The 25,839-nt window shown below is 42.8% G+C and overlaps 1 protein-coding gene across 6 annotated transcripts in view; it reads left to right on the top strand.

The window, feature by feature from the left end:
• The window catches only part of LOC101605273 (cyclic AMP-dependent transcription factor ATF-7), a 142,329-nt gene that overhangs the window by 78,375 nt on the left and 38,115 nt on the right, over positions 1–25,839 (top strand). For 5 of the 6 annotated variants that reach the window (XM_045152766.1, XM_045152765.1, XM_004649906.2 and 2 more), the window contains exons 3-5: positions 7,536–7,632; positions 16,929–17,047; positions 24,262–24,399. In XM_045152766.1, coding sequence (XP_045008701.1) covers positions 7,536–7,632; positions 16,929–17,047; positions 24,262–24,399 — 354 coding nt within the window. Of the gene's footprint in view, positions 1–7,535; positions 7,633–16,928; positions 17,048–24,261; positions 24,400–25,839 lie in introns of those variants that run through there. The other variant, XM_045152767.1, reaches the window with a different exon arrangement.

Here is a 25,839-nt window from a genome sequence, read left to right as displayed (position 1 = left end):
TGCAAATAAGTTAAAATAAAATAAAGAAAGAAAGAAATCAGAGCTGGGCATGGTGGCACACACCTTTAATCCCAGCCCTTGGGACGCAGAGGTAGGAGTGTTGCTGTGAGTTTCAGGCCACCCTAAGACTACGTAGCGAATTCCAGGTCAGCCTGAGCTAGCATGATACCCTACCTTGAAAATAAAAAAATAAATAATAATAAATAAATAAATCAGTATACCCCAAATAGTATCATTTTGCCATGACATGAATATAAAAATTATTGAGTGCTGGAGAGATGGCTTAATGGTTGAGGCACTTGCCTGAAAAGCCAAGGAACCAGGTTCTGTTGTTACAAATAATTATTTAGGGGCTGGAGAGCTTGCTCAGTGGTTAAGACGCTTGTCTGCAAAGCCTAACAACCTGGGTTCAATTCCCCAGTAACCACATAAAGCCAGATGTACAGTGTGGCACACCTGTCTGGAGTTTGTAGCAGTTCTCTCTGTGTGTATGTCTTTCTCTGTATGTCTCTCTTCTATCTCTCTCTACTTGCAAATAAATAAATAAATAATTTTTTAAAAATAATTACTCATCCTGAGACTACATAGTTAATTCCAGGTCAGCCTGGACCAGAGTGAGACCCTACTTCGAAAAACCAAAAAAAAAAAAAAAAAAATTACTATTTTCCCTATGGCCAGATCGTATTCCCTGAGTGAATATTTGCCAAAACCTTAGTCATAGGGTAAAAGAAAGAACATTAAGAGTATTAAATAGGGCTGGAGAGATGGCTTAGCGGTTAAGGCATTTGCCTGCAAAGCCAAAAGATCCTGGTTCAACTCTCTAAGACCCACATAAGCCAGATACACAAGGGGGCACATGCATCTGGAGTTCATTTGCAGTGGCTGGAGGCCCTGGCATGCCCATTCTCTCTCTCTCTCTCTCTCTCTCTCTCTCTCTCTCTCTCTCTCTCTCTCAAATAATAAATAAAATACATTTTTAAAAAAGAGCATTAGTCAGGAAGGGCTAGATTTTAAATAGGCAATAATTATAAAAGGAAATCCTGTTGGAGCCCCTCTACCCATTTTAAATTCACTAAAATAATCAATGTTTTACTAAGCCCCAAATTTTTATCACTTAATAATTTTAGCTGGCTGGGCATGGTGGTGCACACCTTTAACCCCAGCACTCGGGAGGCAGAGGTAGGAGGATTGCTGAGAGTTCGAGGCCACCCTGAGACTACATAGTGAATTCCAGGTCAGCCTGGACCAGAGTGAGACCCTACCTCAAAAAACAAAAAACTGTTAGCTGTTCTGAGAAAATGCTTTCAGAAAGATGGTTTCCTAAACATGAAGTTCAGAACTAATCAACTAACAACATGAGTCTCTGTGATAGATAACCTAAACTGGGTGGCTAGAGCTGATCTAGAGATTTAGCTTTAACTTTTTTGTTGTTTGTTTTTTGAGGCAAGGTCTTACTCTAGCCCAGGCTGACCTGGAATTCACTATGTAGTCTGAGGCTGGCCTTGAACTCACGGTGATCCTCCTTCCTCTGCCTCCCAAGTGCTGGCATTAAAGGTGTGTACCAGCCTGGGTAGAGATTTTTTTTTTCAGTAGTGAGGATCAGACTCAGGGCCTCATGCATGCCAGGAAGTGGTCTACCACAAAGCTACATCCCCTGCCCTGTAATCTAGAGAATTCCTAACATATTTGACTTGTAATAAATAAGAAAAAATGTAAGAAATATTTAAAATAATAACCAGCAGCAAGAGGCGGTCATGGATTGCATGTGTGTGTGCACACACACACACCTCAAATAAAGATATTTAAAAAACTAAACTGGGGGCTGGAGAGATGGCTTAGCAGTTAAGCACTTGCCTGTGAAGCCTAAGGACCCCAGTTTGAGGCTCAATTCCCCAGGACCCACATTAGCCAGATGCACAAGGGGGCGCATGCGTCTGGAGTTCGTCTGCACTGGCTGGAGGCCCTGGCGCGCCCATTCTCTCTCTCTCTCTGTCTATCTGCCTCTTTCTCTGTCACTCTCAAATAAATAAATAAAAATAATAAAAATAATAAAAAAAAACTAAACTGGGTGTGGTGGTGCATGCCTTTAATCCCAGCACTTGGGAGGCAGAGGTAGGAGGATCTCTGTGAGTTCAAGGCCACCATGAGATGACATAGTGAATTCCAGGTCAGCATGGGCTAGAGCAAGCCCCTACCACCAAAAAACAAAAAATCAAAGTAATAGCAGAGATGGGCTGGAGAGATAGCTTAGCAGTTAAGGCACTTGCCTGCAAAGCTTAATGACCCAGGTTTGATTCTCCAGAACCCATGAAAGCCAGATGCACATGGTGGCACATGCATCTGAAGTTCGTTTGCAGTGGCTAGAGGCCCTTGTATACCCATTCTCTATAAAATAAATAAATACTTTAAAAATATTTATTTTATTTAAGAGAGAAAGAACGGGCATGCCAGGGCCCTCAGCCACTGCAAACAAACTCCAGACATATGCAGCACCCTGTTCATCTGGCTTACGTGGGTCCTGGGGAATCAAAACTGGGTCCTTTGGCTTCACAGGCAAATGCCTTAATCACTAAGCCATCTCTCCAGCCCCACCCCCAATTTTTTTTTTTGCCAGTCGTGTTGGCGCACGCCTTTAATCCCAGCACTTGGGAGGCAGAGGTAGTAGGATCACTGCGAGTTCAAGGCCACCCTGAGACTACATAGTTAATTAATTCCAGGTCAGCCTGGGCCAGAGTGAGACCCTACCTTGGAAAAAAAAAAAAAAATTGAGGTCGGGTCTTGCACTAGCCCAGGCTAACCTGGAATTCACTATGTATTCTCAGGCTGGCCTTGAACTCATGGCAATCCTCCTATTTCTGCTGAGTGCTGGGATTAAAGGCATGCTCCACCATGTCTGACAGGCCAAAAAAAAAAAAAAAAAATTTTAAGAAATAGCAGAGGCAAGTGACCAAGGTTAACTGCTTCTTAAAGTAAAGCCCCTAGATTCCTCCTTCTCTGAAGTGTATTACATTGTATTACAAAATCTTTTTTGTTTGTTTGTTTGGTTTTTTGAGGTAAAGTCTCACTTTCTAGACCAGGCTCATCTGGAATTTACTATGTAGTCTCAGGGTGGCCTTGAACTCACAGCTATCCATCTGCCTCTGCCTCCCAAGCGTTGGGATTCAAAGCATGTACCACCATGCCCAGCCCACAAAATCATTTTCTTTTTTCTTTTTCTGTGTGTGTGGGAGGGGGAGTGTATCATGATCCCTTTCAGTAGCTTGATGAAGTCCACAAGCTCTTTCACAATTATTGGCTAGCCTCATTACTACATAAACCTGTGTTAAGGCCAAACATCGTGGTGCAGAAGACCTACTGAAGGTTACAGTCGAGCACAGCTGCTAACCTCACAGTGACTGGGAAGCAGAGAGAGACAGAAAGGGGTAAAAACGTAGTGACCTGCTTTCTCCATCACCTCCCAATAATGCCAACAAATTATATATCCAAGGGATCAACTCATTGACTAGGTCAGAGCCCTCATGATCTGTTCACCTCTCAGTAACTGGATCTACCAGCTCAGAACAAGCTTTCCCTTCAACACATGAGCCTTTTGAGAGGACATTCATGTCCAAACCATACACGGAAGAATATTTCTAAGTTCATAAAATAATAGAGAGCTGGATAGTTCAGTGGTTGAGTGCTTTGCCTAGCATATACGAGGGCCTACATTCATACCCCCACCATACACACATACATACAAAAAGCTGCAAAACCTGACAGATTTAAAATCTCTTATCTCGGGCTGGAGAGATGCCTTAGTCGTTAAGGCACTTGCCTGCAAAGCCTAAGAACCCTGGTTCGATTTCCCAGAACCCACATGAAGCCAGATGCACAGGGTGGCACATGTGTCTGGAATTTGTTTACAGTGGCTGGATGCCCTGGTGCTTCCATTCTCTCTATCTGCCTCTTTCTTCCCCCCACTTCTGTCTCTTCAATAAATAAATTAGAAAATAAAAATTTTTTTGGTTTATTTTTATTTATTTATTTGAGAGCAACAGACAGAGAAAGAGGCAGAGAGAGTGAGAGAGAGAGAGAGAGAGAGAGAGATTAGGGTGTGCCAGGGCTTCCAGCCACTGTAGACGAATTCCAGATGCATGCGCCCCCTTGTGCATCTGGCTAACGTGGGTCTTGGGGAATCGAGCCTTGAACCGGGGTCCTTAGGCTTCACAGGCAAGCACTTAACCACTAAACCATCTCTCCAGCCCAAAAAATAAAATATTGTTAAAATATTAAAAGAAATTTTAAAAAACCTCAGGCTGGAAAGATGACTTAGTGGTTAAGGCGCTTGCCTGCAAAGCCAAAGGACACAGGTTTGACTCCCTAGGGCCCATGTAAGCCAGATGCACAAGGTGGCGCATGCATCTGGAGTTCATTTGGAATGGCTGGAGGCCCTGGTGCACCCATTCTCTCTCTCTCTGTCTCTCTCTCTGTCTCCCCCTTCCTCCCTGCCTCTATCTTTTTCAATAAATAAAAATCTCATTTCTGAGCAAACTAGATTTCTGATAGTAGAGGACTTTTAGCTTAACAGTCGCTTGTTTTTTCTTTAGTCATTTGAGAGAGAGAATAGACTCCAGATGCCTGCACCACCTTATGCATCTGGCTTACATGGTGTTGCAGTCCGGTTCACATTGCTGTTAGAAATCACCCAACCAAGAGCAGCTTCTGGGAAAAAGAGATTTATTTTGGCTTACAGGCTCGAGGGGAAGCTCCACGATGGCAGGGGAAAACGATGGCATGAGCAGAGGGTGGACATCACCCCCTGGCCAACAGAAGGTGGACCACAGCAACAGGAGGGTGTGCCAAACACTGGCATGGGGATCCTGGCTATAAAGCCCTTAAGCCCGCCCTCAACAATACACTCCCTCCAGGAGGCATTAATTCCCAAATATCCATCAGCTGGGAACCTAGCATTCAGAACACCTAAGTTTATGGGGGACACCTGAATCAAACCACCACACATGGGTACTGGGGAATTGAACCTAGGTCCTTAGGCTTCACAAGCAAGAGCCTTAACCAGTAAGCCATCTCTCCAGCCCAAAGGTCACTTTTATAAGTTCTGAACATTATATAGTTTTGAAATAGTTATAAGACTATTTTTCAAACTTTTTATTTTATTTTATTTTATTTTAGAGAAAGAAAGAGGCAGATAGAGAGAGAATGGATGTGCCAGGTCCTCTAGCCACTGCAAATGAACTCCAGATGCATGTGCCACCTTGTGTATCTAGTTTTATGTGGGTTTTAGGGAATCGAAACTTGGTCCTTAGGCTTCACAGGCAAGCACCTTAACCGCTAAGCCATCTCTCCAGACCCCTACAAATTTTTTTTTAAATATTATGATGGTATAACATTGCTAGTACTTAAAAGCCTATTTAATCCTTTACTTTTCATATCTACCATAAAATAGTGTGCCCACCCTTCCCCCCGCCCACACACACATTGTAGATAGGTCCAACTCATTTCCTTTCATCAAGTGCCTGGCAGTCCCAAATCTTTTATAGTGATTTGTATAACCTGGTTATCAGACTATTTCTCTTCCATCCTCATCCCTGGGGGAAAATCTATAACTAAAAAGGTTGTTGCATCAATTTTAGCAATAGGGAAAACTATACATGTTGCTTAAATTTTCCCAGGCTTTCATCCATTTTGTCCTAGATCCATCGGAAAACACTGAAGCAGTCTTCTTGTATTAACTTCCTGGATCTTTATATTATGAACTGAAAATTCCTTGTGCACTTCTGGCCTGTAGACCTTACCTGATAGGATTTGGAGTGTTACTGCTGGCTTTAGTTGAAATTCAAGAAAAGCTACTTTCAAGTAAAAAGAGAGAGACAAAGCAGTTTGGTGTTGCTGTGCTGACTGGGTGGGATGTAGAATGGGGTTAATTCCTTTGTATTTGTTTTGTAAAAAAGAGCTAAAGGTGGGTTCAGCGGTTAAGTGTGCTTCCTGCACAAGCATGAGGGCCTGAGGGGGCCCAAGACCACCCAAGTTCAAATCTTCAGAATCCACACAAACAGCTGGGCATGATCACACACATCTGTAACCCTAGTCCTGTGGAAAGTAGAGACTGGAGAATTGCTAGGGTTCACCAATGGCAAGATCCAGAATCTGTAAGAGAATAGAGGATCTGTCACAAGGAAAACAGGTGGGTGAGTGATGGAGAGGGACACCCTATGCTCTCCATTCTTCTCAGGCTGCCTCAGGGGAACACACAGGGCACTATATCAACACACACACATATATAGACCATATATATACCACCACTACATGTATACTATCAAATGCTATGTACATACAAAAGAAAAAAAAACTAAAGATGGTATTTTGTAGAAATATATAGCTAATGAAAAAAGAAAAATGGGGTACTAATTACTATTTTTAGAAACAAAAACACAAATAGAACATCTTTCAGAGCCTCTCTGGTAAGAGGCTATGGAAAACTGCAGCATCCAGGCTGTTTGTGTTGCAGGCATGTTTTAATGAAAGAACATGGCCAGTAACCTCAAAGGGGCTTTGAATTACTGCTGTTCATCTGTTCCTTTCACCTCTCTCTTTAAAAGGGTAGGAACATAAATTATTGTCCAGTAACCTTGTCTCTTCCTTAGTCATAAACTGGGGTAGACTTTGCCTCACTTCTATATTGTTCTTTTACCCAACCCTAAACAAAATCTCTATACCATCTCTTCTTCTCTCATCCTGCCTAAGGCTCCTCCCTACCCTTCTTTCTTTCTTTCTTTCTTTCTTTCTTTTTGTTTGCATTTTTATTCTGCCATTATACAACCAGCAGCATTGTACTGGCCCCTTTATGGCTGTTGGAGCCCAGGCGGGTTGCCCGATAAGGGGAGACAACATTTGGCCAATGGGGCTGGTGTGTGCCATTATTGCTGGTCATTGGGCCTCTGTCCTCTACAACTCCATCCTGGCTCATTAAAACCTTGAGCCAAATAGCCACGCAGGCGCCTGCTGCAGCACTGTAGGGGCCAGGAAGTTAAATGGTTCTCCTAATCCTGCATAATTTATCTCCCTGTTAGCCTCCTCATAAAATAATCCAATTCAGCCTCACCACAGAGAGCTTCGTTCTAAAAATTACTATTTTTGTGACAATAAGTGCCTAGCCTTTCCCTTCTCTCTTTTTATTATTATTATTAAAAATTGTTTTACCCTTCTTCACTACAAGTTTGCTCTAATTTTTTTTTCATTTGGAGCCTTCTGTCTGGACCCCACTTTAACAACAATCTGTGCACTTCTCTTATTTGGACCTGATATTACAGAACAGTTGGTGCTGTCGTCTTCCTCTCTCCTGTCCTTTATTCTCTGTTTCTTCTTTTTCTATCATTTCTGTATTTTCTACTCCTCTCTATTCCCTCTTTCTAGGGACTAACTTCATTGCAGCATGTTTAGTAGACCATTTAAAAAGGGCATTAAATTAGGGGTGGTTGTGTTTTAGTTTTTTTGCCTTTCCTTTTTTTTTTAACATCTCCATTTCTGTTTCATTTCAGAGATTTACAAACGAGGACCACCTGGCAGTTCATAAACACAAGCATGAGATGACATTGAAATTTGGCCCAGCCCGAACTGACTCAGTCATCATTGCAGGTATTTGCTGCCCCAAAGTCACATGCTTTTTGCTATCACCAGACATTAAGATTAATTCCAGGGACCAGATGTACTGGGAGCCATACTCCCCTTCTCCCATCAAGATCCCTTATGTGATCTGCATTTAATCAGGAAAAGGGAACTAAATGCTCCCAAATTTCTATTGTGCCCGCCAATCTTTGTTTTTAATAAGATTATGTTCTGTGGTTTTTGTGGATAGGTATGTTGAAGTTTTATCTTAGCTTCTTTAAATCAATTCCCTTCTTGCCTTATATTTATTATTAAGACTTTGGAAGATTTATAGACAAAAGATGCCTGTGACATTTCTTCCTATCCACTATGAAATGAACAAAAGGCCAAAAAAAAAAAAAAAACCTGCCCTACCCTGGCTGCTTCTCTTGCACTGAGCATCAGTTTTCCTCTAGTAGACAGATCATCAGTTAAAAATTCAACTTCCCTTCTGAGCCCAGCCACCATTGAGAGCACATTTTCAAAACACAAACAAGACATTTAGTCAGTGGGATTTGTCTAAGCTAGTTTGGGTTACCTGGACTGTGTGAGTTGTTGGAGATACTGTCTTATTTCCACGCTCCATTCTCTATGCCATTCGCAGCTAGATAGACATGCAAACCAAATGGGCTTTTTTTTTTCCCCTTTGGTTTTTCATTTTTTTGAAGTAGGATCTCACTCTAGCTCAGGCTGACCTGGAATTAACTATGTAGTCTTAGGGTGGCCTTGAACTCATGGTGATCCTCCTACCTCTGCATGTGCCACCATGCCAGCGGGCTTTTTATTTTGATGTCATGACAGTTGGTTTTTTAAAAATTTATTTAAGGGCTGGAGAGATGGCTTAGTGGTTAAGTGCTTGCCTATGAAGCCTAAGGACCCCGGTTCGAGGCTCGGTTCCCCAGGTCCCACGTTAGCCAGATGCACAAGGGGGCGCACGCGTCTGGAGTTCGTTTGCAGTGGCTGAAAGCCCTGGCATGCCCGTTCTCTCTTTCTTTCCCTCTACCTCTTTCTCTCTCTGTCTGTCACTCTCAAATAAATAAAGAAAAAAATTAAAAATAAAATAAAATAAATGTTTATAAAAAAATTTATTTAAGACACAAAGAGAGAATGGGTACACCAGTGTCTCTAGCCACTGCAAAGGAACTCCAGATGCATCTGGCTTACGTGGATTCTGGAGAATTGAACCTGGGTCCATGGCTTCGCAGGCAAGCACCTTGACCACTAAGCCATCTTTCCAGCCTTTTTTTTGTTTTTTTGAGGTAGGGTATTACTCTAGCCCAGGCTGACCTGGAGTTCACTATGTAGTCTCAGGTTGGCCTCAAACTCATAGCAGTCTTCCTACTTCTGCCGTTCAAGTGCTGGTAATAAAGGTGTGTGCCACCATACCTAGCATGAAACATTTTCATTTAAGCTACATCAAGCAGATTTAATATCTATCAATAGTGTATTTGGTTGGTTGTTACTACATCAATTAATACATCAGTTAAGATACAGTTCCTCTAAGTACTACATACCTCTAGTGAAAATGCTACCTTAGACATTAACATACTAATATATGTGATAAAGATACTTGCCCTTACATGTATCCTATTTCCTGTTAACTCAGCAAAAACTCATTGAATAGCTACTGTGTATACTAGGCACTTTGCTGGGTGTTTGTGATCCCCTGGGAAAAGGGTATGAGTGAAGACAGTGTTAACATGGGTATCAGGGTACCATGTAGCTCAGGCTGGCTCGAGCTAGCTATGTGGCCAACAATGACCTTAACTTCCTGATCTTCCTCCCTTCATGTCCTAGGTGCTTAGAATCACAGGCTGGAGCCACCACAATCAGTGGTTCTGTTTTGTTTTTTGTTTTTCTTTCCTTCCCCTTCCCCTTCCCCTTCCCCTTCCCCTTCCCCTTCCCCTTCCCCTTCCCCTTCCCCTTCCCCTTCCCCTTCCCCTTCCCCTTCCCCTTCCCCTTCCCCTTCCCCTTCCCCTTCCCCTTCCCCTTCCCCTTCCCCTTCCCCTTCCCCTTCCCCTTCCCCTTCCCCTTCCCCTTCCCCTTCCCCTTCCCCTTCCCCTTCCCCTTCCCCTTCCCCTTCCCCTTCCCCTTCCCCTTCCCCTTCCCCTTCCCCTTCCCCTTCCCCTTCCCCTTCCCCTTCCCCTTCCCCTTCCCCTTCCCCTTCCCCTTCCCCTTCCCCTTCCCTTTCCTTTCCTTCCCTTTCGTCTTTTTGTTTTACAAGGTAGGGTCTTACTCCATCCCAGGAGGAATTCGCTGTAGTCTTAGGCTGGCCTCAAACTCATGGTGATCCTCCTACCTCTGCCTCCCTCTGCCTCCCAAGTGCTGGAATTAAAGTCATGAACTAGGCTAGAGAGATGGTTTAGCAGTTAAAGTGCTTGTCTACAAAGCCAAAGTACCCAGTTCAATTCCCCAGGATCCACATAAGCCAGATGTACAAGGTGGCACATGTGTCTGGAGTTTGTTTGCAGTGGCTGAAGGCCCTAGTGTGCCCATTCTCTCTATCTGCCTCTTTTTTTCTTAAATAAATAAAATTAAGTAAATAAATTAATTTAAAATAAATAAAGGTGTAAGCCATCATGCCTGTTTGTTTTGTGTGTTGTAGTCCTGGAACTCACTATGTAGTCAAGGCTAGATTTGAACTCACTGTAATCCTTCTGCCTCAGTTTCCCAAGTGCTGTTTGTAGATATGAGATATCACACCCAGTTCATTCATGATTTTTTTTTTTTTGGTTTTTCGAGGTAGGGTCTCACTCTGGTCCAGGCTGACCTGGAATTAACTCTGTAGTCTCAGGGTGGCCTTGAACTCATGGCGATCCTCCTACCTCTGCCTCCCGAGTGCTGGGATTAAAGGCGTGCGCCACCACGCCCGGCTCATTCATGATTTTGTTACATATTATTTTAAAATTTAGTTGAGAGAGGAAGAGACAGAGGCAGACAGAGAGAAAGAGTGTGGGCACACCAGGGCCTCTAGCCTCTGCAAAAGAACTACAGATTAGCGGGGCATGGTGGTGCACACCTTTAATCCCAGCACTTCGGAGGCAGAGGTAGGAGGATCGCCATGAGTTCGAGGCCACCCTGAGACACCATAGTGAATTCCAGGTCAGCCTGGGCTAGAGTGAGACCCTACCTCGAAAAAGCAAAAAAAAAAAAAGAACTGCAGATATATGTGCCACTTTGTGAATCTGGCTTTACATGGGTACTAGGGAATCAAATCTGGGCTATAAAGCTTTGCCAGCAAGTTCCTTTAACCACTGAATCATCTCTCCAGTTCAGTCTTTTAAGATATTCTATTTGGGCTGGAGAGATGGCTTAGCAGTTAAGCCAGAGGACCCAGGTTCAATTCCCCAGTACCCAAGTAAGCCAGATGCACAAGGGGCTTATGTGTGTCCTGGAGAGTTGAGCCGGATCTTTGGCTTTGCAGGCAAACGCCTTAACCACTAAGCCATCTCTCCAGCCCCCAAATTTACTTGTTTTAAATAATCTTTCTCTCCAGGACCCACGAATGGATTTACTCAGGGTGGCCTCGAACTCATAGCACCACGCCTGGCTTAGGAGTCTTCATTTTTTTTATGTTTTACTTATTTATGAGAGAGAAGGAAGAAGAATAGATATGGCAAGGCCTCTAGCCACTGTAAATGAATTGCAGCTGCAGGATCTGGCTGTATCTAGTTACTGGGGGATTGAGCCCAGGTCCTTAGGCTTTGCAGGCAAGTGCCTTAACTGCTGAGCCATCTCCAACCCTCAGGCGTCTTTCTATATTTTCCTTAATAAAATCTATTTTTGCCCTATTCAAAAAGAAAGAAGCTGGGTATGGTGGCACATACCTTTAATCGTGGCACTTAGGAGGCAGAGGTAGGAGGATCACTGTGAGTTTGAAGCCAGCCTAGGACTACAGAGTGAATGCCAGGTCAGCCTGGGCTAGAGTGAGACCCTACCTTGAAAAAGGAAAAGAGAGAGAGAGAGAGAAGAAAAGAAGGGAGGGAGGGAAAGAGAGAAGAAGGGGAGAGAGGGTTTGCTTTAGTTCAGTTTTGGAGACTTCAGTTCATGGTTAGTTGGCCCTGTTAATTTTGGATCTGCAGTGAAACAGCACATTATGATGAGGAGCATGTGGTAGAGCAGAGCTGTTCTCCTTTTATCTGGGACACAGTAAGAGAAAGAGACCAAGGTCCCACAACACTCTTCAAGGGTACACCCAAAAACATTTTCTTTGTGTGTATATGCATGTATGTGTGCATGCTTGTGAAAGCCAGAGGACAACCTCAGTTGTCACTTCTGAGGAACACTGTCTACTTTTTAATTCAATTTAATTAAGTTATTTGCACTTAGGTGTGTACATGCACATGTATGGGTGTGTCAAGATCTCTCCCACTACAAACAAATGCCTGTCTGGCTTTATGTAGGTGTCCAGGGAAATGAACTAAGCTGAGTAGGCTTTGCAAGTATCCTGGTGATTCCTAGAGATTCAGTTATGTTTATTGAATACTTCCTATGTGTTTTGGTACATATGCATATATTTGGATATATATTTGGGAAGTGATAGGAATATAGCCCAAATACATGTCTTTTCTTAGAGAATTAAGAGAATGCAGGCTGGAGAGATAGCTCAGCAATTAAGGCATTTGCCTACAAAGCCAAAGGACCCAGGTTCAATTCCCCAGGACCCATGTAAGGCAGATACACAAGGTGGCCCACACATCTGCAGTTCATTTGCAGTGGCTGGATACCCTGACATGCTCATTCATTCTCTCTCTCTCCCTCCCTCCCTCCCTCCCTCTCTCTCTCTCTCTCTCTCTCTCTCTCTCTCTCTCTCTCTACCAGCCTCTCCCCCCAGCAATAGATAAATAACTAAAAATAAAAAAATTTAAAAAAGAGAATGCTCTAGTTCTACTTGAAGAAGCAAAACTATGTGTAGACAGCATCACAGTAAATAAGTGGTAGCTGGGGCTGGTGGCTCACGCTTTTAATCCCAGCACTTGGGAGATAAAAATGGAAGGATTTAATATGATGGAGAATGAAACTTCAAAGGGGAAAGTGTCAGGGGGGAGGGAGGGAATTACCATGGGATTTTTTTTTTATATAATCATGGAAAATGTTAATAAAAATTTAAAAATTTAAAAAAAATGGAAGGATTGCTTTGAGTTCAAGGTCACCCTGAGTCTATATAGTGAATTCCAGGTCAGCCTGGGATGGAGTGAGACCCCACTTCAAAAAAACAAAAAAAGAGCTGAGCGTGGTGGCACATGCCTTTAATCCCAGCACTTGGGAGGCAGAGGTAGGAGGATCGCTGTGAGTTTGAGGCCACCCTGAGATTCCATAGTGAATTCCAGGTCAGCCTGGGCTAGAGTGAGACCCTATCTTGAAAAACCAAAACAATAAAAAATAAATAAATAAAACCTGAATTTTGAGCATGAAACAACAGGGGAAAATTTTATATGACCTGCAACTCATAATCCTAAATCCAGTGCCTTAGACCACTAGGCCATGCTACCTCCTATGCAAATCATAATCCTGAAAGTCTCTCTCCAGACATTGTCATTGTGTTAGCTGCCCCTCTATTCCGTGTGAGTTATGTGATGTGTGTGCCCTTACTAAGCATAGAGGATGATACTATGTCTCCTAGCTCCAGGATGGAAATTGGCTTTATCGTTAGCCAGCCCAAGCTGCCAGAGAACCTTTTAAAACTATTTTGGGAAGTAGTGGTAACTTTTCTAAACACTCTAATTCAGAAGAGGTTTTGTTTAATTTGTTAATGTTGTTTCCATGGAAAATCCCACTGGACTATTTCCAAATGATCATGGTAAAAGGAAGAAAGAATTTTATCTTCCAGGTCTTTCTCTAAAATATAAGTTAAAATTATTATATTTCTATTAATCAGCCTAGTTGTTTGAGATAGATGAGTCCTTAAGGTGACTAGCATGTCAAGGAAAATGTCACAATAGAATTAGGCTTAGGAGACAAGATTCATCTATAGTAAAGCAGGATGGGTCAGGACTGGGGAATGGTTAAAAGCACTTGCTTGCAAAGCCCACAGTCCTGGATTCAAGTCCCTAGTACCTACATAAAGCCATAGCAAAGGAAAAAAAAAAAAAAGACACAAGCACTGGTGTCATTTGGAGCAGCAAGAGAATAAATAATTTTTTTAAAAAAGAAGAAGGGGGACTGGAGAGATGGCTTAGCGTTTAAGGCATTTGCCTGCAAAGCCTAGGGACACAGATTCAGTTTCCCAGAACTCACGTAAGCCAGATGTACAAGGTGGCACATACATCTGGAGTTTGTTTGCAGTGGCTGGAGGACCTGGCATGCCTATTCTTTCTCTGTCTCTGCCTCCCCCAACCCAATAAATAAATTTTAAAAATTAAAAATAAAGAAAGGAAGGGAAGGGAAGGGAAGGGAAGGGAAGGGAAGGGAAGGGGGACTGGAGAAATTACTTAGTGGTTAAGTTACTGGCTTGCAAAGTCAAAGGACCCAGGTTCAATTCCCCAGTGCCCGTGTAAAGCCAGATTCACAAAGTGGCACATGCATCTGGAGTTTGTTTACAGTAACAAGAAGCCCTGGCACACCCATATTCATTCATTTATTCTCTCTCTCTGCGCTTGCAAATATTTTTTAAAAGAAGAAGATGGCTTATTGGATAAAGGCACTTGCTTGCAAAGCCTGCCAGTTTGAGTTCAGTTCCCCCATTCCCACATAAAGCCAGATGTACCAAGTGGCGCATGTGTCTGGAGTTCATTTTAGTGGCAAGAGGCCCTGACACTGGTTTCACATACCCTTTCTCTTCTCTCACTCTCTTTCCTTCTCCCCCTTCCTCCTTCCATCTTCTTTCAAATAAACAAATTTTTTTTAAAAGAAAAACTGGGCATGGTAGCACACACCTTTACTCCCAGCACTCAGTAGCCACGTAAGCCAGATGCACAAGGTGGCACATGTGTCTGGAGTTCATTTGCAGTGGCTGGAGGCTATGGTATGCCCATTCTCTCTCTGCCTCTTTCTCTCTCTCATAAATAAATAAAATATTTTTTTTAAATGAAAAAAGAAAAGAAAACAGGATAGGGAGAAAAGCTCAAATCTGAAATTTAAGTTGCTTGAAATGTTCTCATGAGGACAGGAGGAATGTTTCTGTGTATTAGAAAGAGGCTTCACCTCCTTAAGAGTAATCCTAGCACTTGGGAGGTAGAGGTAGAAGGACTGCAAATTAGAGGCTAACCTGGACATGTCTCAAAAAAAGTAATATGTTGAGGAAACAATTAGAATAGCCCCTATGGGGTTATTTTGGCTAGCAAGTCTAAACCAAATATCTTGGTTTCCGGAATTTACTGTGAGCTCAGGTCTCTGTGAAATAAACCCTATTGTTTGCAGTTTCCTCCTCTAGCTCATGATATTGCTGTCTTGTTTCCCAGTCCCTAGATTTGCCTGGAATGTCTTCAGAAGGCAGCAGGCCTGCACCTCGGTGATCACTGAAGGACCAAGCACCATTCCTTATTTGGTACCTTTAGCAAGGCCATCTGATTCTGTTTGTTTTCTTATCCTATTGTAACATCGATCTGCTTGTACTACACTACTCAGATCTATCAGGGAGTAAGTTTAAAAAGGAAACATTAAGCCAGGCGTGGTGGTGCACAACTTTAAACCCAGCACTCGGGAGGCAGAGGTAGGGGGATTGCCATGAGTTCAAAGCCACCTTGAGACTACATAGTGAATTCCAGGTCAGACTGGGCCAGAATGAGACCCTACCTCAAAAAAACAAAAATAAAAATAAAAGGAGGGCTGGAGGGATGGCTTAGCAGTTAAGGCATTTGCCTACAAAGCCAAAGGACCCAAGTTGTATTCCTCGGGACCCATGTAAGCCAGATGCACAAGGTGGCACATGTGTCGAGTTTGTTTGCAGTGACTGGAGGCCCTGGCTCACCCATACTCTCTGTTTGCCTGTCTCCCTCTCTCTCTCCGACTCAAATAAGTAAATAAATAAAACTTTAAAACTAAATAAATAAACAAAAAGGAAACATTGGGGCTGGAGAAATGGCTCAGCAGTTAAAGGTGATTGCTCTCAAAACCTGAAGGCCTGGGTTCAATTCTTCATTCCCCAGGTAAAGTCAGATACACAAAGTGTTACATACGTCTATTTATTTGCAGTGGCAGGAGGCCCTGGCATGTCCATTCCTTCCCTACCACCACACTTGCAAATAAATAAATTAAAAATAAATAAATAAAAAGGAAACTTTGGGCCTGGAGAGATGGCTCAGCAGTTAAAATGCTTGCTTGCAAAACCTTGAAGGCCTGGGTTCAACTCCCCAGTACTCAGGTAAAGTCAGATGCATAAAGTATTGCACATATCTATTTGCAATGGCAGGAGGCCCTGGCATGTCCATTCTTCTCCCCCCCCCCCCCCACACACACACTTGCAAATAAATAAATTTTAAAAGAAAAGAAAAAGGTTGGGCTGGGGAAATGGCTTAGCAGTTAAGGCATTTGCCTGTGAAGCCTAAGGACCCTGGTTCTATTTCCCAGGGCCCACGTAAGCCAGATGCACAAGGGAGCTCATGCATCTGGAATTCTGCAGTGGCTAGAGGCCCTGGTGTACCCATTCTTTCTCTCTGCCTCTTCTCTCTCTCTTTCTCAAAATAAGTAAATAAATAGAATATTTTTTTAAAGTAAAAAGGAGAAACTGGCCGTGGTGGCACATGCCTTTAATCCCAGCACTTGGGAGGCAGAGGTAGGGGCACCATGAGTTCGAGACCACCCATAGACTACATAGTGAATTCCAGGTCAGCCTGAGCTAGAGTGAGACCCTACCTCAAAAAATCAGGAAAAAAAAAAAAAAAGGAGAGCCAGGTGTGAGGAGAACCGAGTGTGGTGGTGCACACCTTTAATCCCAGCACTTGGGAGGCAGAGGAAGGATCACTGTGAAGCCACCCCTGAAACTACAGAGTGAATCTAGGTCAGCCTGAGCTAGAGTGAGACCCTACCTTGAAAAACCAAAATAAATTTTAAGAAAGACAGAAAACACTGGTTAACTATACTTGATTTTCAAATGTAGAGGTTTGCAAAACTTCACTTGCATGGATAGCTTTGTTTTATTGTGGGGAAGGAGGTGAACCGAGCACTGAGAGAAGGTAACATTGATCTGTCTTCTCAGGGCTGGCCTTGAGGCAATGCAGCACACACTCCCTCTGCTGGCCTACCACCACTCTTCACTTACTAAAGCTCCAGAAAAGCAGTGTGCTCTATTCCCTGTTTAATTTCAAGTAGAAACCTGAAACAGTTTCCTTTTCTTTTCATGTTTACAGATCAAACTCCTACTCCAACCAGATTCCTGAAGAACTGTGAGGAGGTGGGGCTCTTCAATGAACTAGCTAGTTCCTTTGAACATGAATTCAAGAAAGCTACAGATGAGGATGAGAAAAAGGCAAGTGGAACTGAAAAACTGGGAGTGTTTAGGCTTAGGCTTATCTTCATTGTGCCTTGGAATAATTCGCTTGATTAGTTAAAACCCACTCAAGAGGTAGAAGTAGGAAGATTTCTGTGAGTTCAAAACAAGCCTGGGACTACAGAGTGAGTTCCAAGTCACCCTGGGCTACAGCAAAACCCTACCTCAAAAAAAGACAAAAAACAAGCCACACATGCTTTTAATCCCAGCACATGGAAGGCAGAGGTAGGAGGATTGCCATGAGTTCTAGGTCAGCCTGAGCTAGTGTGAGACCCTACCTCAGAAAACCAAAAAGAAAGAAAAAAAAAAAAAAAGGCCTGGTGCAGCACTTGGGAGGCTGACGTAGAAGAATCACTGAGTTCCAGGCCACCCTGAGACTACATAATGAATTCCAGGTCAGCCTGGGCTAAAGTGAGACCTGACCTCAAAACAACAACAACAAATCATAGTTTTAGCTTTGTAAAACTAATTACTTCCTAGTCAGTCATTCAGGTTTTTTTTTTTTGGGGGGGGGGGGCAAGGATTGAGATAAGCCTTACCATATAGTTCAGCCTAGCCTCCAATTCACTCTACAGTCCAGGCTGGCCTCTGACCCATGTTGACCCTCTTGCCTTTGGTCTGGGATTACAAGCAGGTGCACCAAACCTGGCACATCTTAGTCTTCCAGAGGTCTAGAAAATGAATCAGCACAAATCTTTCTTCACCAAAATGCAGTCATTCTGCCCTCCAGTGAGATTAAATTCAGTAATCTATGTTTCACAATATGTTCCTGGGGCTGGAGAGATAACTTAGCACTAAAAGGCATTTGCTTATGAAGCCTGATGATACAGGTTCAGTTCCCCAGTACCCACATAAAGCTAGATGCAGAGTGGTGCATGAACCTGGAATTTGTTTGCAATAGTAGTAGACCCTGGCATCCAATTGTCTTTCCCTCCCCCTCCCTCTCCCCTGTGTGGGTATACGTGTGTATCTGCCTCTTTTTCTCTCCCTCTCTCAAAATAAATAAAAACATTAAAATAATTTATCTTATATATAGAAATGTTAAAAGAATACAAATTGGGGCCAGGTGTGGTGGCACACGCCTTTAATCCCAACACTCAGGGGCAGAGGTAGGAGGATCACCCAGAGTTCAAGGCTACCCTGAGACTACATAATGAATTCCAGGTCACCCTGAGCTAGAGTGAGACTCTATATCAGAACCCCTCCCCCCCAAAAAAATATATATATGCACATATGTACACAAATTGGGAGGTTGAAGCAGAAAGATTTTATTGGATTTTGGATTCAAAGCCAGCAGCCTGTGCTACCTAGTGAGTTCCAGGTCAGCTTGGGTTAGAGTGAGATCCTCTCTGAAAAAAACAAATGAGGCCTTGATATACCTATATTCATTCATTCTTTCTCTCTGTTTCTCTCTCTTTCTGTCTGCTTCTTTCTGTCTCTTATGTTTTTTAAAAATATTTTATTTATTTGAAAGTATGGAGCTGCAAAGATGGTTTAGTGGTTAGGGTGCTTGCCTGTGAAGCCAAAGGACCCAGGTTCGATTCCCCAGTACCCACATAAGCCAGATGCACAAGGTAGCACATGCATTTGGAGATCATTTGCAGTGTTTCGAGGCCTAGGTGTCCCAATACTTATTTTCTGCCCTTTTCCCTCTCTCTCTCTAATAAATAATAATAAACTATTTTCCAAAAAATAAAAATAAAGGTGACTAGGCATGGTAGCTCATGCCTTTAATCCCAGCACTTGGGAGGCAGAAGTAGGAGGATTGCCATGAGTTCAAGTCCAGCCTGAGACTGCATAGTCTCTCCAAGACCCCAACTAAAAAAAAAACAAAAAAAACTTTTAACCAGCCATGGTGGCACACACCTTTAATCCCAGCACTCAGGAGGCAGAGGTAGGAGGATCACCATGAGTTTGAGGCCATCCAGAGATTACATAGTGAAATCCAGGTCAGCCTATATAACATATTGGGAGCATTACCCTGACCAACAACTCACTGAATTTTCTACCTTCATTTCAGTAATTGTAGTTTTTGGTTTTGTTTTGTTTTTTTTTGTAATTTGAAAGCAGACAGAGAGAGAATGAAAAAAATGGGCATGTCAGTGTCTTGCTGCTGCAAACAATCTTCAGATATTTATACCACTTTATGCATCTGGCTTTACATGGATACTGGGAATCAAACTTGGGCCATAAAGCTTTGCAAGCAAGCACCTTTAACCACTGAGCCATCTTATCAGCCTAGTGTTTGTAGTTTTTGCATTCAAGTAGCTTTCTAATGCTATTCAGGTTATTAGAGAAGGTTATTCTTAACTATGTATGAGGCACACACCTTTATCCCAGCACCTGGGAGGCTGAGGCAGGAGGATCACAATTTTATAGGCTGTGCAGTAAGACAATGGGACTCTGTCTCAAAGAACACAGGGTGTTCTTTTTTTGAAGCACATTTTTTCATTTATCTGAAAGACTGAGAGCAGTAGAAGGGATGAGTGTGGGTGTGTCACTGCAATGAACTCCATATGCATGGACCACTTTGTGCATCCGGCTTCAGGTGGGTACTGGGTAAACAAACCCTGCCTACTAGGCTTTCAGGCTTTGCAAGCCCAGCCCAACTTCTTTCACCATCCTTATTGATCTTTAAATTTTGTTTTGTTTTGTTTTTACTTATTGAGAGAGGGACAGGCAGAAAATGGGCATGTCAGGGCTTCTAGCCACTGCAAATGAACTTCAGACACGTGTGCCACCTTGTATATATGGCTTATGTGGGTCCTAGAGAATAGAACCTGGGTCCTTTGGCTTTGCAGGCAAGTACTTTAACTGCTAAGCCATCCCTCCAGCCCTGTATTGATCTTATTTGAAAGAAGGCATTATAGAATACTCTTCTTGGGACTAGTTAAAGGTACTTGCTTGCAAAGCCTGCTGGCCTGGGTCCAGTCCCCCAATACCCACATAAAGCCAGTTGTGCAATGTGGCATATGCATCTGGAGATCGTTTGTAGTGGCCATGAAATTGTAGCATGCCCATATTCTCACTCTTTCTTTCCCTCGCTCTTTTTTTTTTTCTTTTTTTTTTTGGGGGGGGGTTGCAAGGTAGGACCTCACTCTAGCTCAGGGTGACCTGGAATTCACTATGTAGTCTCAGGGTGGCCTGGAACTCATAGCAATACTACCTCCGCCTCCCAAGTGCTGGGATGAAAGGCATGAACCATCCTGTCTTTTTACTCATAAATAAGTAAAAATAAAAAAGAAGGGCTAAGCTGGGCATGGTGGCACATGCCTTTCATCCCAGCACTTGGGAGGCAGAGGTAGGAGGATCGCTGTGAGTTCAAGGCCACCCTGAGACTACTTAGTGAATTCCAGGTCAGCCTAGGCTAGAGTGAAACTGTACCTCGAAAAACCAAAAAAAAAATAAATAAATAAAAAAAATAAGAAGGAGGAGGAGGAGGGCTGGAAAGATGGCTTAGTGGTTAAGGTACTTGCCTGCAAAGCCAAAGGACCTAGGTTCAACTCCCCAGGACCCACGTAAGCCAGATGCACAAAGGGGGCACATGCATCTGGAGTTCGTTTGCAGTGGCTGGAGGCCCTGGTATGCCCATTTTCTCCTTCCCTCTCTCTCTCTGTCTCTCTCTCTCTCCCTCTTTCTCTTTCTCTCTGCCTGCCTATTTCTGTATCTCTCTCTATCTGCCTATTTATATATATATCTCAAATAAATAAATTAAAATTAAATAAAAATAAAAAAGAAGTTATTGTCACTTCAGAAACATTGAGTTTTGCTTGGAAAAGAGATTCAATATGAATAAAACTGTGTTTTGAAATATTTGAAGAGTTTTCATATAAAAGAGGGACTATAGCGCTGGGCATGGTGATGCAAAGCCAGGCGTGGTGGTGCACACCTTTAATCCCAGCACTTGGGAGGTAGATGTAGGTGGATCACCCTGAGTTTAAGGTTACCCTGAGACTTAAGAGTGAATTCCAGGACAGCCTGGACTAGAGACCCTACCTTGGGGGGAAGGGGAAGAGGGACTACAAAGGGATGGGAACATAGCTCAGTAGTAGAGTCTTAAGTAGCATGCACAAGGCCCTGAGTTTAATCCAGCACATGTCCATGAATGAGGGATTACCTGCCAGGCATAGTGGTGCACACCTGTAATTCTAGCACTCAGGAGGACCAAATCTGAATTTGAGGACTGCCTGGATTATATAACAAGTTCTAGGTTACATAGTGAGACCTCACTATTAAAAAAAGAAAATGAAAAAATGGCTCAGTATAACTTGTCTACAAAGCCTAAAGACCCAGATTTTAGTCCCCAGTGCCCGCGTGAAGCCAGATGCACTAGGTGGCACATGAGTCTGAAGTTTGTTTGAAGTGGCTAGAGGCCCTAGCATACTCATTTTTTCTTTCTCTCAGTCTGCCTCTCTCTCTTTCTTTTTCTCTCAAATAAATAATTAAAATATTTTTAAAATTTTTTAGGGATGACTTAGCAGTTAAGGCGTTTCCCTGAAAAGCCAAATGACCCAGGTTCAACTCCCCACATTAGCCAGATGCACAAGGAGGCGCATGCATCTGGAGTTCATTTGCAGTGGCTGTAGGCCCTGGCACACCCATATTCATTCATTTTCTCTCTCTCTCTCTGTCAAATAAATAAATAGAAATATTTTAATAATTAATACATAAATAAAAATTAAGAATGGGCTAAGATGGCTCAGCAGTTACAGGCATTTGCTTGCAAAGCCTACTAGCCTGGAGTTCAATTCCCCAAACTCCATGTAAAACCAGATACACAATGTGACATGAGAGAGAGAAAATGGGTGTGCCAGGGCCTCTAGCCACTGCAAACAAACTTCAGATACATGTACCACCTTGTACATCTGGCTTATGTGCATACTGAAAAATCAAACCTGGGTCCTTAGGCTTTGCAGACAAGCTCCTTAACTACTAAGCCATCTCTCAGCCCTGCATTTTTTTTTAAGTAGGAAAGCTCAGTGGCATGTATCTGTAGTACTACTTTTAGGGGTTGGTTTGTTCAAGGAAGGATCTCATTGTATCCCATGCTGAGCTGGAACTCACTGCAATCATTCTACCTCTGCCTCCCAAGTGCTGGGATTACAGGTGTGTACCATCGTGCCTCACATACTAAACTGTATAGGTAAATTCAAGAAAAATAGCCTCCCTTGAGTGGTTCTGTCTTTTGCACTGTTATTTTTAGCTTAGCTGACACTTCTGATAGGCCAGTTTATCATTGTGCAGGCCTTTCCTGGACATCCCTTAGTGATTTCTTCCTGTCTGTCCAGGGTGGTCTTGACATCCCCTTGATGAGAAGCACAGATGCAGCCGAGGATTGCCTCCAGAAATGTTTAATGAGCCTGAAACTTTCCTAAACCTGAGCTTTCTAGAAGAGCTCCTTGGGGGTTTTACATGCATGGTTGTATGTACTTGGAGGTCTTTTCTTCCCACCAAGCTCTGGCTTCAGAGAAAGTGAAGCAGAATTGAAATCATTATTGCTGTTGCTCACCAGTATTAGACTGAACAGAAAGAATCCTTGCTACTTTCTCCAATGTGGTAGCCTCCAGATTAGTGTGCTCCTCAGAAGGCTTTTATGGATTCAGGTACAGAAGGATTGCTGGGCATAGTGGTACACATCTGTAATCCCAGCACTTGAGTTCAAAGCTACATAGTTGACACTATGACTTGAGGATGCAGGTAGAAGGGAGGCAGCAAGGGAAAAGGTAGAAACAAATTCCTCTTTGACCAAGAAGCCTAGGATATAGGAAGAGAACAAAAGATCTACTTTATCATGAAACTGAACTGCAGTATCAACCCTCCTGTGGAGGTACAGCATCAAAGTTGTTATCTCAGATGGTTTACTGTACCCTGCAAAGCCACTTACAGCTCCACACTTTACTGAAGTGACTGCCCACTGCCAAGAAAGCACTGTCTTTACTTTCCCCTTTTCTCCAGTCTGGGTCTTAATAAGACCAAGTTCTAATTTCTTTCACTGATCAGGTGATCAGACTTTCCTTTCTTTGTTATCCTGAAACCTATATACTTGAAACGTCTGACCTTCTGTCTCATATGGATTTATTTGATGGCCATCTGGCATGGCAAGGTAGAAAAAGACCTTCCCTATCTTGTTTATAGTACTTTAATAGCTAGTTTGTCTTCCTTTGTTTTTGATAAGTGGGTAACCTAGTCGTTCATATTAGTCATCATAGTTCAGTGGCCAGCAGAGCTGGTTAGGAAATAGGCAGGTACTTGATTCAATCATCATTTTACACCCAAGCATGGTGGTGCATGCCTTTAATCCCAGCACTCAGGAAGCAGAGGTAGGAGGATTGCTATGAGTTCAAGGCCACCCTGAGACTACATAGTAAATTCCAGGTCAACCTGGGCTAGAGTTGAGACCCTACCTCTACAAACAATATATATATCAATATACCAATAAAACCAACATATATATTATTTGACTTTCTTAAAAAATACATATTCAGGGCTGGAGGGATAGTTTAGCAGTTAAATCATTTGCCTGCAAAGCCAAAGGACCCAGGTTCGATTCCCCAGGACCCACGTTAGCTAGATGCACAAGGGGGCACACGCATCTGGAGTTTGTTTGCGATGGCTGGAGGCCCTGACATGCCCATTCTCCCTCCCCCCACCTTTCTTTGTCAAATAAATAAATAAAAATATTTTTAAAACTACATAATCAGCTGGGTGTAGTGGTGCACACCTTTAATCTTAGCACTGTGGAAGCTTAGATAGGAGGATCATAGCCAGCCTGGGCTACAGTGGGACCCTGCTTCAAAAAACAACAAAAACTGAGATGGTGTCTGGAATCTCCATGCTCTCTAAACCCTCACCCTGAGACTGAGGGAAGAGCAAGCATGGGGCTAATCCCAATACAGTAAGAAAAAAGAAAAGGAAAAAATGTATAGCCACAATTTTTACATGGATTTAAATGACATCTTTTGTTTTGTTTGTTTTTAGATCATTGTATTTGTTTACCACCAATGTTCTCTTCATTTTATAGTTAGGGAAATAGAAACCCCAAGAAGGTAAAATGATTTAGCCAAAGTCATACATAGAACACAGGACTTATATTTCCTTGACTTGCAGTTCAGTGATTTGACTAAGGGTTGATCTTCTTAGGAACCCTTATCTTATAACTGGGAACTCTATTCATTCATTCTCTTTTCTAACAGAGTGCTTCTGGGCCCCTTGACATGTCTCTGCCTTCTACACCAGACATCAAAATCAAAGAGGAAGAGCCAGTGGAGGTAGACTCATCTCCTCCTGACAGTCCAGCCTCTAGCCCCTGTTCCCCACCACTGAAGGAGAAGGTAAAATTCTCTACCAACAATCATCCCAAATGTTAGTTTTGACTCATAAATAGTATCAGGATGATTAATTGTGTTTAAGAAAATGCTGTTTGTTTGCTTGCTTGCTTTTTGAGGTGGAATCTCATTTTAGCCCAGGCTGACCTGGAACTTACTCTGTAGTACAGGTCGTCCTGGAACTCACAACTGATCCTCCTACCTCAGTGTCCCAAGTGCTAGGATTATAGGTATAAGCCACCATGCCCAACTATTTTTTTTTAATTTTATTTATTTTCATGTGTGTGTGTGTGTGTGTGTGTGTGTGTGTGTGTGTGTGTGTGTTTGGCAGGGCATCTTGCTACTGTAAGTGAACACCAAATACTTGTATCACTTTTGTGTCTGGTTTTTGCATGGATATCTTGGGAATTGAACCCCAGTCAGCAGGCTTTGCAAGTAAGTGTCTTAAGCCATTGAGCCATCTTCCCAGCAACCCTGCCTTTTTTGAGATAATATCTCAATTATATAATCCATGCTGGCCTCACACTTACAACCCTCCTACCTTCATCTCCAAAGCGCTAGGATTACAGGTGTGCACAAGTATATCTACTTCAAAAGGAATATTGTTTGGAAGATTTATATGATTTATACATGTTCTGTCAACCCAGCAAGTATGAGTAGATGAGAGATTAATATATCTACCAACAGAAATACATAAGGATGTTCACAGCAGTTCATAAGAGGCCCCCCCCAAAAAAAATTACAAATGTTTATCAACCAAAGAATGAATAAGCTGTGGGAGGCTGGTGGTATAGCTCAGTGACAGATCATTTGCTTAGTATACACAAGACACTGGGTTCAATCCAAATAAATCATAGTGTCATCTTTCTAAAATGAAATATTACATACATGGTATTGAAAAACAAGAGGGATCTGGGGCTCCATGGATAAAGCAGTCATTACACAAGCTGGATTAACTGTGTTCAATCCCCAGATCCCACATAAAAAACTGAAGCTATGGGGGGCTTCAGTAATCCTAGCACACTGATGCTGATGGTGAGATGGGAGGTGGAGACAGTTTTCCATGAAAGCTTATAGTGAGCTCAGCAAAAAACAGCAGAGCACAAATCTGGAGTGAGAAACACTGCCTGACATGAGGTAGAAAGGCAGAGGACCAACTGACCAGAACTGTCCTCTGACCTCCATATGTGTGCCATGGTACACGTGTTCCTACATTCACACACACAAATTAATATAATAAAGTAAAATAAAAGTTATAAAAAGGGCTGGAGAGATGGCTTAGCAGTTAAGGCACTTGCCTGTGAAGCCTAAGGACCCAGGTTTGATTTCCCAGGACCCACATAAGCCAGATGTACAAGGTGATACATGTGTCTATGCCTAGAGTTCGTTTGCATTATCAAGAGGCCCTGGTATACCCATTCCCATTCTCTCTGTTTGCCTCTTCCT

This window comes from Jaculus jaculus, chromosome 6 (assembly GCF_020740685.1).
Source record: "Jaculus jaculus isolate mJacJac1 chromosome 6, mJacJac1.mat.Y.cur, whole genome shotgun sequence".
NCBI lineage: Eukaryota > Metazoa > Chordata > Mammalia > Rodentia > Dipodidae > Jaculus > Jaculus jaculus.
Note: the sequence above shows the minus strand (reverse complement) of the source record. Positions and strands in the feature narration are given on the sequence as shown.